The 20,342-nt window shown below is 36.8% G+C and overlaps 2 protein-coding genes across 2 annotated transcripts; one reads left to right on the forward strand and one right to left on the reverse strand.

The window, feature by feature from the left end:
* Positions 1-12,107: 12,107 nt before the first annotated feature.
* Positions 12,108-13,763, forward strand: LOC106092253 (mRNA-decapping enzyme 1A). The gene has a single exon (XM_013259052.2). The coding sequence runs from the start codon at positions 12,108-12,110 to the stop codon at positions 13,323-13,325; it is 1,218 nt and encodes a 405-aa protein (XP_013114506.1). The 3' UTR covers positions 13,326-13,763.
* A 286-nt stretch (positions 13,764-14,049) lies between these two features.
* LOC106092251 (uncharacterized) lies at positions 14,050-19,465 on the reverse strand. The gene is made up of 4 exons (XM_013259042.2): positions 19,318-19,465; positions 19,039-19,202; positions 16,844-18,958; positions 14,050-16,782 (listed from the first exon to the last, which is right to left on the reverse strand). The coding sequence occupies exons 1-4, from the start codon at positions 19,373-19,375 to the stop codon at positions 14,497-14,499; spliced, it is 4,623 nt and encodes a 1,540-aa protein (XP_013114496.2). The 5' UTR covers positions 19,376-19,465; the 3' UTR covers positions 14,050-14,496.
* Between the last annotated feature and the right edge of the window lie 877 nt (positions 19,466-20,342).

The following is a 20,342-nucleotide window of genomic DNA, read 5'->3' on the forward strand; positions in this document are numbered from 1 at the left end:
ATTTATTAAGATTTGTGCACGCAATCGTATAAATAATTGGTTTTAATTTTATTTTACTATTCACAATAGAGGTATTTCTGCAATTGGGCACACTTATTTGTGAGAAACATATCATGGTAATCCTGACAACAGATGTTCTACATAAGCCTGCACTGTTAATTTATCCAGAACTTCGTTGTCCTGAATAGATGCCATTTTCATACAAATTTCATTGCACTGCACTATATAGTACTAAAATAAAACACATCTATTGTATTATATTATTTGGTGGTACCAACGTCTGTTAGCCTGCTTAAGATAAATTCATTTACAGGAAGTGTCTAGTCAAATTTATACAAGGTAAGGTCATTAGCACGGAGACCACCGTAGCGCAGAGGTTAGCATGTCCGCCTATGACGCTGAACGCCTGGGTTCGAATCCTGGCGAGACCATCAGAAAAAATCTTCAGCGGTGGTTTTCCCCTCCTAATGCTGGCAACATTTGCGAGGTACTATGCCATGAAAACTTCTCTCCAAAGAGGTGTCGCACTGAGGCACGCCGTTCGGACTCGGCTATAAAAAGGAGGCCCCTTATCATTGATCTTATACTTGAATCGGACTGCACTCATTGATATGTGAGAAGTTTGCCCCTGTTCCTTAGTGGAATGTTCATGGGCAAAATTTGCAAGGTCATTAGCCCAACGCAACTGTTGTATTTTGATAAGCTTAAATATGCTAACGTCGGCATACTGCTCATATATTTCGTGGTTGATACGACGTCGATACTCTCCATCAATGCAAACAGGTCTATACATTTTACAAAAAATCTTTCTCTTAAACATTTCAAGCATTGCCTCCTCTGTTTTCACAAGTATCCTTCCCTCGGAACCATATAACAACACGGATAATATAAGTGTTTTGTATAGGGTAATCTTTTCCATGATTTGGCGCAGTGTGAACATCTGATCTAAAGCGGATTTAGCAGGTCTAAACCGCATTGATAGGCCCCAATTATCTCATTGACTTTAGGTTTTAATCTTCACACAGTACGCACGAAACTATCTTCTTTGCGTTGGGGAGGAAACTTACTCCTCTGTTGGCACATTCCCTCTTGTCTCCTTTCTCGTGTAGGGGACTTAGTATGCTGAGGTTCCAATCATCGGGTATACCAGATAGCGCAGACAAACTGATGCTTACTCCTTACCAGCGTGTCGCCTGTTGTTTTGGTCGAGTCACTGCTACTTGGATTCCATTCTGACTAGGAAATTAACATTCTTTACCATCATCAGAGATTGGTTCTGTTTAGTTCTTTGGTAAAATTACCGGACTCCTACACATTTCAATTTGCTCACGTCTTTCCATTTCCTTTTTTCCTCTCTCCTTTTCTCTCGATACGATACCCTGATACCTTCATCTGCCGTGTTGCCACTGTTGCAGAATTGCTATGTATGCCGCATTCTTAGGTTCAGTAGCATTTCGACACTTTTGGTCTTACCATAGGTTTCTTGTATCCAAATACAGATTTCACAACATTTTCCATGGAGGGGGCAATGTATTGCCACTGCACCGTTATATCATAGGGACAAGGAGTACTATCATCAAGCAATTTTATTACCATGGGCGAGGCAACCGTCGTATTCTCTCTCTAGGTCCTCGTATAGTGATAGCTAAGGTGTTATCCACTTTATATGCAAAATTTCAGGGCCCTAGAAGTCCCAGGGACCCATTGGTGGGCATTCAAAGTTGTTCACCTCGGCCCTACAAAATTTTCTTTGAACTGTCAAAATCGCATTTAGATCAGATTTTAAAATTTTTGGAAAGTGTCTTTAAGGCCCTACAAAAAACAGTCCTGTAAAGAAGACATTTTGTGGATCAGAATAGGAGATCTGTGAAGTACAATATTAGCATTTTTTAACAAAAAAGCTGCGAAAATCCTTCGAGTTCTCAAAACGCAAAGCTGAGACCCCCCACTTTATAACATATTTGCATTGCCCCAAGTAATAACCAATTGGACGCAAAAATTTTTCGCGCCATCCGAGAATTCAGGTCTCTACGGACATTTTACTGAAAAATGCAATTTTGCAAACATCTTTCCCCAGAGTATGCATTTTGGGTGTTTCCATCAAAAAATGTGACCAAATTTGTACTCATTTTCTTCAAAAGATATTCATCTATTGTACAATGTTTGAGAGAAACTAGAACAATATCTTTAGTAGTTTTGGTTTAATGATATTTTCAATTTGAATTTTATTTTTTGGCCTCATTTTGGATTTTACCCAAATAATAGGACTAACATTTAACTTTTTGTTTAAATTGTTTGAATTTATTGTAGCACACGTCTTGACCTTTCTAGAAACGTATAATTTGTATACATAGATATGCTATTATATTGATTGTTCATTATTTATATGTTTGCAATATAAAATTATTGACCTATAGTATAGTATATGTCGAAATATGTCATAAAACATGAAGTATTTTTACCCCCGCCAAAAATAACCCACCCCTTCGCAACAGGTAGGAACACAACTAGAGAGTTAAAAAAAAGGTTGGTTCTTTTTTTATTTGTAAAATATGTATATCTAAATTAATTAATTTCAATAAAGTAAACGTCTGTGTTGGAATCCAGATCTAAAAGGTACATTAAATCTGTAAAATAAATTAAATTTGTAAAATATGTATATCTAAATTAATTAATTTCAATAAAGTAAACGTCTGTGTTGGAATCCAGATCTAGAAGGTACATTAAATCCTTTAAATTTTTTGGATTATCAGAGGTTAAAGACCTGTAACAAATCCATCGGTCCCTACACGCTGATAGTACAGAGTCCGAAGATAACAAAAGATGTTTAAAAATATCTTAATTCTGGAATTCTCTGAACATTTACGATAATGGAACTGTTGGTATCAAAAATCACGAGTTCTTGCCTCTTGGAGTTCTTCTGTGATTTCTCTTAAGAGAAGAATATTATTTTGAGCTATGAATTAACCATGATGCAATACCTTGTGAAGTGTTGGTGTCATTTGTTTCCATGGATATAAATTTGTCTACAGGTTTGAAATGATGTTAACCTGAATCAGATTCGTCAATACGAGTATATCAGACTTCATTCATATTTAAGATATCACTTCATTCATAACTCAGAAATGGCGTTTATAGTAAAAAATTAAACCATGTTCAACGTATTATGGGGTCATTGCTCTGTTGATTTTGAAAACAAAACAAATTTAATAATGCAACATAAAGAAATCAAATTCGGAGTGAAAATAAAAAATACTGAATATATAAAAATTCGAAATTTCATCAAAGTTTTCGTTGTAAAGAAGGAATCTGTGCAACGTTCTTTTTTCAATGTCCACTGTTGATGTTACTGACACCTTCAAAGAGATGGTAAAGAAGGATGGAAGGCCAAAATACGCATTGAAAAGTGCAAACGTGCTGCCGTCTGTATCGCCGAAATGCCTTAGAAGGATTGTAAAGAGTATTCCGACCCCCAAAAGTGAATCGTCATTTACATGCGAAGAAACCATTGCCCTTATGTTGCAACTTGGACTCAGTCGGGATTCTTACATCATATTAAGAAAAGCATTATCATCCAATGGCATTAACGCTTTGCTGTCATACGGCGACTTACAAGAAAAGAAGCAAAATAGTTTGCCAAAGCCAGTGTTAGTCTCTCTGCCCTACTCGTTAATACGGCAGCAAGGATAGTTTCAACACATTCTGCACAAACACTGAAAGAAGTAAACCAGTGCAACGTACAGCTTATATGCAAATGGGGAATGTGATGGCTTATCAACACTTCCCGATTACAAGCAAGCCTCGACTACGGACTATAGAAGCGTTTTTATGGCATCTTTGGTTCCAGTAAGAATTCGAAAACATGCTGATAAGGATTATGCTTCAACGAGCTTTAATGATATTTGGATAAATTCAAAAACTGGATCAAAAAACTTTTGTAGGTCGCTTTGCCTCAAGTTCACTAAGCAATCGACAACAAATACCCAAGATTTGGTTCAGCGTATTGAGACGAAGTTCAAAAACTTGGAACCTGTTACAATTCAGATAATGGAATACACTTTTCAAATGGGATTCAATATAAAACTTACAATGATAGACGCTAAAGAAAACAACGCATTGACTGGAATATCCTCAACATGGTGATGTGTCATTTTTGGGGAAAAGAAAACAAATTTTACAGGTTGGTAAAGGATCTTACAATCAATTAAGAATCACTGGAATTTGGTATATTGTTTTTGGAAACACTTTCTGCATTTGTCATACGATCTAAAATACCATAGAATGCTAAAGAACTCTAACAAATACCTAAACAAGCAGGAATTAAAATAAATGCTCGCCCTGGAGAAGAAAAGGATACAAGATGAATTTAAGTCTAGATCCCTTAGGAGAACAACAGTTCCATTATCGTAAATGTTCCAGAGAATTCCAGAATGAGGATATTTTTAAATATTTTTTGTCAGCGTGTAGGGACCGATGGATTTGTTACAGGTCTTTAACCTCTGATAATCCAAAAAAATTAAAGGATTTAGACGATTACTTTATTAAAATCAAATAATTTAGAGATACATATTTTACAAAAATAGAACCAACCTCTAGTTGTGTTCTTACCTGTTGCGGTTGGGCTATTTTTGGCAGGGGTAAAAACACTCTTTGTTTTGTGACATACTAGCTGAACCGGACGCATTCCGCAGCGCCGTCTTTTTCCTTATATGGACCAAAATTATACTTTGAATATTTATTTTCGACAATTAAAGATCTTTTAGTGAAATACAATGCTACGAAAATATTGTATGCATGTCGCTTGACTAACAGTATAACAATATAAGTGCCTTTATTTGAATTCCATATGATCTTCATTGGTCCACGAATTCGCTCGGAGGGTTTAATGCCATTAATCGGACATATTCTCATGATGTCCCCTATTCCCTAGACAATTGGCCCTGAAAAAATATCAGCATTTTGCTATTGTCTTAAATACCATTTATTTAAACCCCATATTTCCATTGGATTAAGTAGAGTTTATAGGATGAGGCTCCTCCAAACACTTGGCCCCAAAATTGGGTTTCAAATTAGTTTTCTAATCTGAAATACCTTTCATTTGAGCCATATTGGCATGATCGGCAAATTTGTACGCTTTGGGGGTTTTGAGGAAAGAGGGGTGCCCCAAATATATGGTATTTGGGGCACCGCTATACTCGGATATTCGTATTCTACTCCCAAACACCTTTATTCGAACCCCATATTGCGATGGTCAGTAAATAATTGCTGTTTGTTGTGTATTTTGGGAAAGGGGTTGACCCCTAGAAAATTGGTCCCGAAAATGGGTATCAATTTCGTGATCTACTCTCCAATGCCTTCCATTTGGCCCCCACATTGACATGGTCGGTAAATATGTCCGATTTAGGTGTCTTTTAGGGAGTGGGTCCCCCAAATGCTAAGCCCTGAAAATATATCAGCATCGTGCTCTATTCTCATGTATCTATATAATTTATTTGAACCCCATGTTGGCATTGGCCTCGAAATTAGATATCAAATTCGTTTCCTAATCTCAAATACCTTTCATTTAAACCCCTTATTGCAAGAGTCGGCAAATATGTATGTATGTATGTATGGGCCCTATCAATATAGAGCTCCACTGTCTGAAGACCCAAATTGTCTTGATAAGCAAATACGTCCTATTTGTGTTTTTTTATGGTGGTGGGACGTCTCTTAGACCGCTGGTCCCGAATATTGATATCAGATTTGTGGTCTACTTTCAAATACCTTTCATTTAAGAGCCATATTTCCATAGTCAGCAAACATGACCGGTTTGGGGGTGTTTTGGGGGATGGGGAGGCCACTCATTGACTTGGCCTTGAAAGTATATATCAAATTAGTTTTCTACTTTAAAATACCTCTTATTGGAGCCCCATATTGCGATGGTCAGCAAATACTTCCTATATGGGTGGTGTTATGGGGGCGGGGTGGCCCCATAGACACTTTCTCGAATATTGATATCAGATTCGTGCTTTACTTCCAAAGACCTTTCATTTGAGCCCTATATTGCAATGGTCGTAAATATGTCCTCTTTGGGGGATGTTCTTGGGGTAGGGCGGCCCCCAAACACTTGGTCCCACATCTGGATATCAGATTCGTATTCTACATTCAAATACCTTTTATTTAAGCCCCATATTGCCATGGTCAGTAAATTAGTTCCGTTTGGGGGGTGTTTTGGGGGAAGAGGTGGACCCCCAGAAATTTGGTCCCAAATTTGGATATCAGATTCGTATTTTACTCGCAAATACTTTTCAATTGAGTCCCATATTGCCATGGTCGGTAAATATGTCCGATTTAAGGGTATTTTGGGGGTTGGGGTGGTCGCCCAAACACTTGGTCCGACAATTGGATATCAGATACATTTTCGAATCGTAAATACCTTTCATTTGAGTCCCATATTGTCGTGATTGGTGTATATATATTTGGTAGGATTTGGGGGTGGGCGCCCGCCCGATCCGAATTTTGGATGCCAAATTTTTGTTTTTAAGTTAGTATAAGAGAGCACACACTTAAATCGCACCACCCATCTCTGAGATCTGGCAAATCTGAAAATTAGGGTAAGGGGGAGGGTCCGCTCCCCCTTCAGATATCAACAAATGTAGAACCCTATTTTTACCACGGAAACATTACGCACCATCGGCGAAAATTTCAAGAAATTCGGTTCAGCTGTTTCTGAGTCTATAAGGAACACACAAACAAACCTACAAGCACAAATTGATTTTATATATAAGATTTTGTTTACATACTATATTGATGCAATTAAAAATAGTGGATTAAAAGCAAACAGGTCATATTTTATCACGTACTTCAACCAAATATGGCGTAAGTCAATAATTTTAAATTGCAAACATATAAGTAATGAACAAACTGCATCCCCCCGTACACAGTTATAATTTCTAGACAACTTTTCTGTCATGAATGAATGCCAAAATGACCGAGGTGTGCACGTTGTGCATCGATCAATATAAAGCATATTTATGTATACCAATTATACGTTTCTGGAAAGGTCAAGACGTGTGCTAAAATAAATGCAAAAAATTTAAACAAAAGATTAAATTGTAGTCCTATTATTTGGGTAAAACTCAAAATGAGGACACAAAATACACTTTTGTGAAAAATAAATTCAAATTGAAAATATCGTAAAACCAAAACTACTAATGATATCGTTCTGATTATTCACAAATTTGTAGATGAATATCTTGATGAAAACACCCAAAATCCCCACACTGGGGAAAGATGTTTACAAATTTGGCTTTTTTTAGTATTGGGATGCCCAAAAAGTAATTGCGGATTTTCCTTATAGTCGGCGATGACAAATTTTTTCACAGTTTGTGACTCTGTAATTGCATTCTTTCTTCTGTCAGTTATCAGCTGTTACTTTTTGCTTGCTTTAGAAAAAAAGTGTAAAAAAAGTATATTTGATTAAAGTTCATTCTAAGTTTTATTAAAAATTCATTAACTTTCTGTTAAAAAATCCGCAATTACTTTTTGGGCAACCCAATATAATGTCCGTAAAGACCTCAATCCTTGAATGGCGCGAAATTTTTGTTGCTTGCAATTTGTTATTACTTGGGGCTATGAAAATATGTTATAAAGTGGGGGGTCTCAGCTTTGCGTTTTTAAAACTTGAAGGGTTTTCCCAGCTTTTTTGTTAAAAAATGCTAATATATTCTTCTTCACAGATCTCCAATTAGATTTAACACAATTTACAAAAATTACGCTTAAAACGCATCTACATTAAGTCTTCTTTACAGTACAGTAAGCAAAATTGATAGTGCTGGGCCATGTTTTCTGTACAGAGACGAAAAAAATCACATTTTTTGATTTGTAACTCGCTTTACTTTTGACTGTAGAATCGGACCTTAGCATATATTGTGACAAAAAATAGTATATTTTATTAGCTTTCCAAATCAGTTAAAAGATTTGATATCGGTTCAGAGATGCTTTCACTATATTTTCAAAAAACAAAATTTGTTAGTCAAATTTCTTGGACACTATAAAAGATATCCCACTTTCCAGCAAAAAAAAAAAATTAAAAATCGGACCATATTGACAGCCCGAACAAAATTTTGTAGGGCCCAGGTGACCAACTTTGAAGCCCACCAATGAGCCCCTGGGACTTCTAGGGCCCTGAAATTTTGTGTCCCAACCGATTAGGGTTATGTCGGATCGCACATGTAAGCCTCGATGTACGAACCGCTTGCTCCAAGATCCGACGCTCGCGTCCAGCCGCCCCTAATTGGCCATGGGTTTTTTGAAGACGCCAATAAGTCGCCTTGTCATCTCGAGAATCATTGGCATTCAGTATTTTAAAAAAAGTCAGTGCCACCTGACCCCCCACTTAGGCTCTGCTCTCGAAATCGACTTCGCGAGTAGGGCCGCCTCACAATAAAATATTTTCGTTCAAACATGCCTTTAACAAGATTTCTAACAAAAAGCTTGTTTTGTGTGCGAGAAAGCTACAAGTTTCAAAGATTTTCTATCTTATTTTGTTGTTGTTGTAGCCGCATATGCACTCAGTATTTATGCAAAAACCGGTGCCTCTCGACCTCTCACTGAAACTCTCCGCTCGATAACGCTGATTGTCCGCGGCTACCGTTACACCATCCACTATCCATAACCCGTGGACGCGCCCGCTAGCTTGAGCTAAGCTCCTCGTGACAGCGACGTACACTTTAACTTGATGAGGAGGAACGCCCGTTTTAGAACCCCAGGCACGAGTCCCAAAAACGGACTTCATATTCGTGTTCCTGAGGTCAATTTAGGGGGTGTGCAAAAAAAAGGATTTTTGTCATTTATCCAGTAAACTGCACTTTTGTCCTAAACTCTGTTGAACTGTGGTATCTCCATACTGTAATTATAAGATCATTGTAATCTTGTAGCATGTGAAAAAAAACAAATAAATCTTAATCTGTGTGGTGCTCACACCTATCCCGTGCAGGGTTGACTTACTGTTTTTCTTTTCTTTGAATTCACATAGTTTTTAACTATTAACTAAATTTATTTCCAGACTTATTTATACCGTTACAAAAAATTTTATTGAGTCTTGAACAAGCATCGCATAGTGTAACAAACTTATGAGAGTTCTCACTCTTTTTTAATATGTATGTGTTTATGGCTACATCCGATTTAACCCTCCAACGGTTGAGCCATCCGTTGCCGAAGTACAAGGTGCAAGGCACATTGTACTTTTTGTATGCAATTTTATATGACAACGCAATTTTTTTAATTTTTAAATTGAACAAGGTCCCCTGAAAAAGGTAAAATAAAAAACGACACCAAAGATATAACAAAACCACTACGCCATTTGGTCGATATTACCCGTTATTATTTATTTATTATTGGTTAAGAGTTTTTGTAAAAAAAATCTTTAACATTTCTTTAAATCTATTTGTAAATATTTGCTAAGTCTTACTGCTATTAATTATGATGTACATTCTGCTATGAATGTATTGAGAACGTGATGTTATGTTATAACAAAAACACTCTAGATTATAATAAAGATTTATAATTATCAAAAATGTATATGAGTGCATGAATGTGTGTAAAGGGTGATTTTTTTGAGGTTAGGATTTTCATGCATTAGTATTTGACAGATCACGTGGGATTTCAGACATGGTGTCAAAGAGAAAGATGCTCAGTATGCTTTAACATTTCATCATGAATAGACTTACTAACGAGCAACGCTTGCAAATCATTGAATTTTATTACCAAAATCAGTGTTCGGTTCGAAATGTGTTCATTCACCGTTCAGGGATGAGGCTCATTTCTGGTTAAATGGCTACGTAAATAAGCAAAATTGCCGCATTTGGAGTGAAGAGCAACCAGAAGCCGTTCAAGAACTGCCCATGCATCCCGAAAAATGCACTGTTTGGTGTGGTTTGTACGCTGGTGGAATCATTGGACCGTATTTTTTCAAAGATGCTGTTGGACGCAACGTTACGGTGAATGAACACATTTCGAACCGAACACTGATTTTGGTAATAAAATTCAATGATTTGCAAGCGTTGCTCGTTAATAAGTCTATTCATGATGAAATGTCAAAGCATACTGAGCATCTTTCTCTTTGACACCATGTCTGAAATCCCACGTGATCTGTCAAATACTAATGCATGAAAATCCTAACCTCAAAAAAATCACCCTTTATAATTATTAAAAAAAGGTATTGTCAAGGTGGATTTAAAAGGTTTCACGCGAGGTGGTCTCACGCATGACATAATTAAAAGGTAGTGTACCGTAAACAGCTGACAATTTTTCTCGCGAAATGCACTATCTATCAACGAGTCTTAGTTGTGTGTGTTTTATAATTAAAAACCATAACACACACAAAGAACAACAAAAATGCCTCGAACTAGTTACATACACAAACTCAGATTTGTACTTATCACTGATTTTGACAAATAGTGCACTCAATATTTTGTTGTTGGGCAACTGCCACTACCAGTAAATGAATATATCTTGATACTGCGCTTGAAGAAAAAAAAGCGAAAACATTCCGTAGAAAGCCCAAAACAGAATGAGCGCGTTGTGCTTTGTTTTTGAGCGTTGGGTTGACAAATGCAACTCTGCAAAGAAATATCACAAAAGTTAAAGAATTTTCAACTTTGACGTCATAAATCGAGCGTCATTCTGTGTTGCCGTACCTGAAGTAGTGTTTTAAGCCGTCGAAGTTAAAAATGGTTTTACTTTTGCGCATTGCTTTTGTGGGATTTGTTTGCAGAGTTGCATTTTCCAACACGACACTAAAAACAAAGCACAACACGCTCATTCTGTTTTGGCCTGAAGTGGTACTGAGTTCTTAAAGGCTCTATCACTCTATAGCTGTGTTTTATTTGAGCACTATATAGTGCAATGCAATGCAATTAATATGAAAATGACATCTATCCAGGACAAGGAAGTTCTGGATAAATTACCAGTGCAGGCTTATGTAGAATGTTTGTCGTCAGGATTGTTATCATATTTTTTCATTAATAATTGTGACCATCTGCAGAAATACGTCTATTGTGAATGGTACACAATTGGGTGCACAAATCTTAATAAATGTTATTTGCAAATGTTAGTTTTAAATATTACAAATGTTTACACTTTTTGCATCGTATTGGTTTGACAGGTTGGCAAACGGCGTTACCGCTCCATAACAAACAAACAGACTTGCACTGGAAACTTTTTTGCGTTTTATTTTTGCCCTTCACGCCCTGTCTATCCAGAACTATAATAAAACACATGTCAAATTTTGCTATTGTTAATGTTGTACACAGAGTGTGATACGAATGAAACTGACGTAAGACAATCACATTTCATAATAGCACATGTGCTCTATTTTTTCTGACAAAAACATAATGAAAGTAGCTATTTTTGCTGACAGTCGGAAGTAACAACGCCAAATTAAATTGTTTTAACAACTTTATGATTTGACCAGTTTTTTCACAACTGTAACAATTTTTACGCATTATAATAGCTATATTTCATTTTAGTACTATTTACTACATCTATCCAGGATAACGAACCATTGCAGGATAAATTACCAGTGCAGGCTTATGTGGAACATCTGTTGTCAGGATTGCCATGATATTTTTTTCACAAATAAGTGTGGCCATGCTGTGCTTTATTTTAGTACAGAATATATAAGCCGTGCACAAAGTGCACAAATAAACCTCAAACAAAGTTTCCAGTGCAAGACTATTAATTTGCCATGAAGTGGTAACGCCATTTGCCAATCTGTCATAACAATACATCCTGAAAAGATGTAATTTTCCTACAAATTTCATTGAACTGCATTTTTTAGCAATAAAATAAAACACAGCTATAGTACTAAAATAAAACAGTTATAAACAAAACTGTTCGGTTCGACACCATATGCGAACAGCCCACAATTAAAATTATTCAGCATTACCCTGTGTATTGTTTGAGCAACCCTGTATTAGAATACTTTTGATGTGTTTTGCAATTTGCAACGTTGCTAAATAACAAAATAAGAAACGAGCAAAATTCAGACTTAGATTTAGTATTTGGGAGCCCATATTTCATAGATCGGGAAAGTAATTCTGAGCGCATTGCGATTTTAATTGGTCATGGCTGATAAGAGTAAGACGCGAATGAATTTAGCGGCTATAAAGAAAGTCGACCCATATGCCAAGGACATTGTGGATACATCCTCTCATGTGGCGTTTTACATATTTGATTCGGATCAAAATGAATGGGAGAAAACTGATGTCGAAGGGGCCTTTTTTATCTACAGTCGTAATGCTCAACCATTTCACAGTATTTTTATAAACAATCGTCTTAACACAACTTCCTTTGTGGAACCTATTACCACACATCTAGAGTTGCAGGCACAGGCACCTTTCCTTTTGTACCGTAATGAAAGGTCTCGTATTCGAGGATTTTGGTTTTACAACAGCTTAGAATGTGAACGCATTAGCAAGCTGGTGAATGATCTGGTGTTGACTGCAGCCGGTTCCGGTGCGTGTGACACTGCTTCTGAGAATGGTTCTCACTACAACGATGTTAAACAAAATAATAATGTAAACATATTTAAAATGCTGTCGAATGCACAGCAGGAATTTAACAGTAGTCAAAATCAGAAAAGACAATTTGCGACGGCAAATAACTCGCAAACGCCTTTAAAGGCTTCTGGCAATGTATTGAAATTTTTTGAAGCAGCAGAAGTTGCTTATACGCCACGGATATTACCAAATACATTGTCTGTTGAACAGCTGGAAAAACAACAGCGCGATATTCAACCATCTCAGCAGCAAACACTCTGCGAGGATTTAAATACTCAATTGTACAATAAACCATCGGAAAACAACACAAAACGGTTGTCCTGTTCCTTGTTGGAAAACACACCCAGTACACTTATCAATCATCCGATACCCCGGCCTGGCAGCTCTACCTCAGCAGGGGAAAATAAATCTGTACTCAATCGGGGTCCAGATTTTGGGTTCACACAAGCTCTTACAGCGGCTACATGCTCGACCGGCAATCTACCAGGGGAACAAATTTCTCTCAGCAAAATATTTTCCAATCTCAACTTGCAAAAGAGTTTGTCATCTCAATCAACAGCTGACATAAAACCGGCACTCATGCCACCCACAATGTTTGACAAACCGGCGACAGGACCTTTACAAAATGCACCTGTGCAGCCAATACTGGCACACCAAGAACAGAAGGAACCTTTAAATAAATTTCAATTTATACAAGCTTTCAATTATCTAATACAAAATGATGATGATTTTGTAGAAAAACTACACGAGGCCTATCTAACGAAGTTTGGCACATATCAATAAAAATCCCTTATAATTAATCTTTGGATCTAGAACACAAAAAGAAGCAGACGGTTATTCCATTCAAATAGATATGTATCTAATATGTTTCAGAAATGTTTTAAAATATCGACTTCTTTATTATTAAGTTGAACAAAGTTTTGCACCAGTCATCAGTCCCAGTAGAAATCATATTTTTCCCTGAGCTTCTCTCTTCAACCTACTTCAACAAAAGTATTTTGAAATTTTAATTTTTGCAGCGCGATTTGTTAATAGAAAACTAAATTATCGTTGAGCCGTACAAAATATTAACAAGCTTTTGGCTATGGTTTGTTTAGCTTTTTTAAGAAGCTTCGTCAAAATATCTAATAAATCTTTCCGTTGATCCCATACGAACGATGATTTAGAAAGGACAGTTTAATTTTGTTATAACAATAAAGCAAACTTCATTAGTAAAAATTGCGTTTTGGTGTTTTGTTAATGGTAAAGGGTAAAGGGTAACCCAACTATTCCAAACTGTTGCCTTGGAAGATTTTCCCGTCAACTGTTCTACATATACGAAATATTTAGATAGTTGATGAAAGTGGATAATAGATCAAAGTAATTTCATTTTCTTTCCTATAGTTCACATTTAAATTGTTGTCGGTTCCAAAAACTAATTTTTTCAGCGTTTTTCTTTTAAAAAGTTCAAACAATTATAATGAACTTACCTAGATTTCTGTTATCTCAACCAATATAAAACAGAGAATGTGTTTATGTAAAATATGTATGTATGTACATTCATTATTTTAATGGATATTTAAGGTTTATCTGTGGAGGAAAGTTATATAATGTACATGTTTTGAAATTTGCTTTGCATTTTACTTCCACTTAGTATCACTAGTCGATTCCAAAAATTTCGAATAAGACCTGTATTTTCAAAATATATTTTTAGGTCAAAATTTAACTACGAAAAATAGACATAACCTTAAACAATACATGTTTTGAGTAAGTTTTAACTAAAGGGAAGACACTAAATTACACAATGATATAAAAAATGCAGTTCGATGAAATAATAATACAATTTATGCTGCTTTAAGACATACTATATATAAATATTAAAAATTTGTATGTGTATTGCCAATTAAGTTAAATTTAAATAAGACAAATTTTAAATTTGATATTATTTATTTTCTTAAATGTTTATGCTGGTAAGTCAATTATCTTCACTGACACTGTGGTTGTTATTATTATTCCTTCTGAGGAGTAAACTTGCATTTGGGTCCAGTGAGTAGATGTCCGGTTCGAATACTGGGGGACATTGCATGTTAGGATATTCGGTCGTGGGTGCGTTAGAAGATGATGATTGTATTGTTAAGTCATTTGCATTTGTGCTTGGTGTCTTTGTTGGTGGCGGAGGTGCTGTTACATCGGGAGCTGTTATAATTTCAGTATTCGCAACTGGTGGCATAATGCTCTGTTTGCGATTCGAACTCTTTTTAGGGAATATCACTTGCGAAAATATCTCGTGGTCATAATCACGCCCTGAATATGTATTACTTGACGCAGACGTAGAGCCAGCTTGCGAACTATTGGCATTATTATGATGACCTGTCGATCGGTGAAGTAAGGGGGAGTTACAATTTTTTTTGTCCTTTTTGTTATCATTTTTACTATTTGCATTTGTAGTAGAAGCCGAACTTGAAAAACTGAGCTTACCAAAGATTGGCATTGGGGCAGAATTTTTGCGCTGAGCATCGTATTTAGCAGCTTTTTCTTTTAAATCATTATTGTATGTATGGCTTTTCTTAATACCTGAAGTGCCCGATACATCATGTGTAGGGTTAAATGATTTTTTATTGAGCGGTAGTGTCATTGTTGTACCAACAACGCCAACGTTTCCTCCGGAAGAATGTTTTCCAAACTGAAAAATTTTTTCACTCGAAGTCTTAAAAGATTCTAACTTTCCCTTCTTCTTAAAACTTCCTAATCTTCTTTCCCCTGTAGTGTTAACATTAAAATCGGCAGACGAGCAACTACTACTCGTTGAGTTCTTCTTGTTTTTATTTGAAGATAGCAAAAATGGCCTAGACTTCATTGCCGATGCCCAATTACTGCCATTAGTGCTGCTTGAATCATGAGTATCCGAATGATGATGAAATTGACGTGCAGTATGTATGAAATGTCTTGAAATCGATGATGTTCCTAATGGTTCATCGCCTGATATTAGTTCATAACCAAAGTCCCTTAATTTTAATCCTTCTTTCGTTCGCGTGAGTTGAATATCTTCATCATCAGGTTTAAAACTAATTTCATAGTCGGGAGGTTTTGGTAGGCTGCGACTTTGGGTTTTGGAAACTTTTTTACTATCCTCTGAATTTTGATTGCTTTCCATTGCTTCATTAACCTGCGCTAACGATTTTTGAGGTGCACTTCTTTTGTGTTCGTCTTTTTTTTCAACCCCCAACAAAACACGATTATTATACATTTCTTGTGCCTCTTCCTCCTGTTTTTGTAGCATTAAATCTTTGAGTGTAACAAATCCTTGAATGTTGTTGGGTAGCGCGTCCCAAGCATTACTCGAGTTTATTTTCGGTAAGTTATAATCCAATGTCCGCGAAGTTTGGAAATCAAATTCGACCAAATTTGGATTAGATGCATGGATGAAATTGTATGGTATTTTTTTAATACTTTTGCTAGGACTCGTCACGTTTGAAGAGGGATATTGTGGCGTGTGCGTATCCGTTACTACTGTTGATACTGCTTGGGCGAATTCTTTTTGATGAGACGGCAATGGTGCAGGCGAAGTAGGAGGTTCTAGACTTCCCAACGTAGAATCACAAAAAGTATTGACTTTGCCTGTTTGAGAAAGCATTAGTGGTAACGGATTACTTTCCGAAGGCGAAGAAACAGCCGTGCCAAGAGTTTTTGTTGCCATTTGTTGTTCTTCACAGATAGAACTATTTGACATATTAAATGGATGCATTGTTGAATCATGATATCCTGGTGTATTAGCACCTATTTGTATACCGAAGCTACCACCTGGTACTTTTCTATAAGAACGAAACTGTTCAGTAGGTACTGGTATGTCATTCGATATCTTTTTTTCGCTCGTCGACGAACTTTTGAATTGTAAGGAGCCCTTAGTAAGTTTTCTTAATGAGCCTAAATATCGCCGGTCACTTTTTGTTGAAATCGGTGTATTGTTTTGCGATTTCCCAGTTACCAATTGACTTTGGGGAGAATCCTTACCAGATTGGGGGGAAGGCGTACATGGTGTAATAACATGGTTTTCACTTTCTTCACTTGAACTTTCATTCTCAGAAAACAGGTCATGGGCGTTAACTGCTGCCTCAGAACCAGATATAGAAGTGTTCAAAGTTAGGGTAGACTGACGAATGAATTCCACCCATTGGCTTAGTGCATCTTGAGACTCCGCAGCAAAATAAAAGGTTTTAGCTGAATGGTAAACCTTAAAGGCAAACGTTTTTGAATGTACTTCCTAAACGAAAAATAGTAAGTTACATTGCTCTACTACTAATTAAGCTCTATTTCCAACCTACCTTTGCTAACGACACCGTAAAACCAGGCAAAAATATAACACAATTAGCCTTTGATGATTCTTTTGATCGGAATCCATATAATATAGTGTCCATCATAACAAAGTATAAACGTGCCCAAAAAGTCACGCCACGCTTGTCTTTGGTTCGCCTGTACAAATATCCTTGTATATCACCTGTACCTAACAACTTAAGATTTACATTTCGTCTTTTATTTATTAAGCTGTGTTTCTTTTTCAGCGTCAAGACACGAGTTTTTGTGGGTGTATGAAGTTCGCCACTTTCATTTGGAGAATCGGTGTAAACCGCTGATAATGACAACGAACTATTACTGCAGTTTGGTGACTTATCTACTTCATCCGCATTAGTAGGTGATAATATTTGCGATTTGGTGGTTAATTTCTGAGGGGGTGAAGTTAAACTCTGAATAGCTTGAGCTTGTGTAGTGGCAGAAGCATACATTGTTTGCATTAAACCAGGGGGTTTCGGTGGTGGTACAGGAACAATTTGCTTCTTGGGACGAGGCGGCGGTACTGGTGGAGTTATCAAAAGAAATTCTTTGCGCGGCTCAATTGCAGGAGGTGTGTCTGAATCTTCACCGGAGTTGTCATACGTCGGTGTACTATGGCTTTTATCCAATCTACCACGCCTTACTACAAGTGGAACATTGATAGTTTCTACTAAAGAGTTGTTGGGATTACCACCAACAATTCTCTCAAGTGTGTCTAAGACTTTTTCAGTTTTTTCCTGAGCGAAACGCAATGCTTCAATACCATCATCTTCCTCATCTACAAATGGAATAGGCTCAAAAGTTTCCAGTATCGTGTTTTGAACATTACACGTATATTTCTCATCAAGGGTATAGTCCTCCGCCTTCATGCCTGAGTCGAAGCGTACAACTTTACAAACGCCTGGCTTCGAAGAAAGTGCTTGCTCATTTGGCTGCTCAACAATTTGGCGCAATTTCTTGTTATCGCCGAATTCGCTCGCGTATTTAGCGTTAGGGCCGCCACTAATGCCAATACAAGTTGTTGGTCTAGAAGTTATTTCCAAACCGAAGCCAAATGACACGGATTTGTCACGTAAACTTGGTGATGACGGATCTGTACCTATACCCGCTTTGCTTTCAATCCAATGGGAAACCAAACCCAAACTTTTATGCCTTAATATTTCGTCGCCACATATGGTGTTACGCCTTTGTAACATTGCTCTTGGTTTCGGATAGTACAAACGGCTTTCTTTTTCCAAAACTTTGGCATCTGTTGGCGTTAATATATCACTGCATATAGAATCCGTATCCGCATCATCGTTTTTCTCATTCTCTGAATTCAAAGTGAGTGGAATTTTATATGTAGTCTCAGGGACGGCAAGAAACCCAGGGCGGGCACTTGTTGCATTTTCCCCCCAACGGGCACCGATGTTTCGTTTCTTGCTAGGAAGCCGATACGGTTGCATATAAATTTGGCCGTATATCTTCGTATGTTTAGGTCGTTTTTTCAACGTTAACAAAACATCAGGTAATGACTCCCTTAGCTGTAATAAAACTGTCTTATACTGCCATCCTACAACTGTTTGATAATTTATCTGCACTATTTCATCTCCATCTTCGATTTTACCAGAATTATGAGCTGGTGAGTTATGTTTTATATCTGTTACGCGATGTATGCCATGATAACTTGTTTCAATATTAAAACCAAGTTCGGACTCCCTTTTTTTTAGTGTGACTAAGTTTAGCGATGCAGGTTGCAAAAGCATAGGGTCCGTTATATCCTGGATGATGTAATTTGCCAAACGCTCCAATGTTTCAGCAGTTGTACGAATTTGTTCAACCGGATGTTCAACAAACCTTTCTCTCTGAGCAATAGTCGCCATTTCCAGGCCAAGTCTCAACATTTTACGGCATATTTCGGTAAATTGAAATTGCCCTTGAAAAGGCGAGCGATCAAGCCAACAAATCAATGGCTTTATAGTCGCTATTGTTCTTGTAATGTCATTTAGAACTTGTGTCTCAATCATTGACTCTCCATTCTTTAGAGATAGCTGTCGGTGCAGACTTCGGGCGGCAGTGGCCACATGCAATGCCATAAACTGCAAATTCTCCTTATCCAAATTGTAGTGCTAAAATAAATTAACGCAAAAACATACATTTACAATTTAATCATTATTCCAGTTTATCCCTCCCAAAACATCAAACTTACAAAATTCCTTAAATTCTCGACTGCTTCCAACACTATTTCTTGATGACCTATGGATATCATTCCCAACTGTTCCAGTTCATAAGGTCTTATATTCAACAATTGATGTCCACCAACTCCATTATTTATAAAGGAGTACACATAAGTGTACATGGAGTCGTCCAACCCTAACAAAACAATAAAAAAAAAAAAACAAAAAACAATTAGAAAATGGGTTTGGCCCCTTGTGTGTGTGAATCATGGATTGAATCTATCGTAATGAATTTATTTCTCTAACTCTACCTTTTATCCAATCCGTTACCTGGTCCGGAGACCACTCAGCCACATTTATATACGCCATTTTACAATATTTACGTATTTTACACCATATTTTATTAATGACGATTTTTGTGCAAAAACAAAAGAATTATTGGTTGATATTAGGGGGATTTAAAAGTCAACTTTTCGACTAATCGATTAATCGACTTTTTGTGTAAAAAAGTCCAAGTCGACTTTTATTGAATAAAAAAGTCGAATAATCGACTTTGAAGTCAAAACGTCGAAAAAATTTAAATAAAAACACTTTTATATTGACATTTTTATGATCTTGATTTAACTAAATATAAAAACAAACCTTGTCCGGTTGTACTGCGTTTTAGGGATCTAAGTGGTATACAAAAACACACGATTTAGCACTTAAATCTCGAAAAGGCCATATATTTGGATTTAGTGGCCAATGTAAACGTACTATTAGATTACCAAGTTAAATACCAAGGCGGATTTAAAAAGGTGGTCTCACGCGAACAGCTGTTAGCAGACGGCCAACTTTAACGGTATTAAGATGACAGATTTTTGTTTGAATTCTCTTTGTTGTTATCTTCTTTCTCGCATATTCTCTGCTCATGTATGCACCCGTATACTCACACGCACACAAATTTCTTTATGTGTGTTAGCAAAACGTCGATCAGCTTGATGGCACGATGGCGGGTTGCACCCAATATATATTCATTCACAGGTGGTGGCAGTTCCCCAACAACAAAATATTGAGTTCACTTTCTGTCAAAATCAGTGATTAGTGGAACTCTGATTTTGAGTATTTTACTAGTTCGCGCCATTTTTCGTTGTTTGTGTGTGTTATGGTTCTTAACACACACAACTGAAACTCGTTGACAGATAGTGCATTTCGCGAGAAAAAAATGTACTCAGCTGTTGACGGTATACTACCTGGTAATTATGTCATGGGTTGCACCATATAGTTTTTGGTTGTCGTACAAATGAGACCACCTTTAATTCTTTCGCCATGGATTCAGGGAAATTTTTCCCAAAAA

The sequence above is a fragment of the Stomoxys calcitrans genome, chromosome 5 (assembly GCF_963082655.1).
Source record: "Stomoxys calcitrans chromosome 5, idStoCalc2.1, whole genome shotgun sequence".
Taxonomy (NCBI): Eukaryota; Metazoa; Arthropoda; class Insecta; order Diptera; family Muscidae; genus Stomoxys; species Stomoxys calcitrans.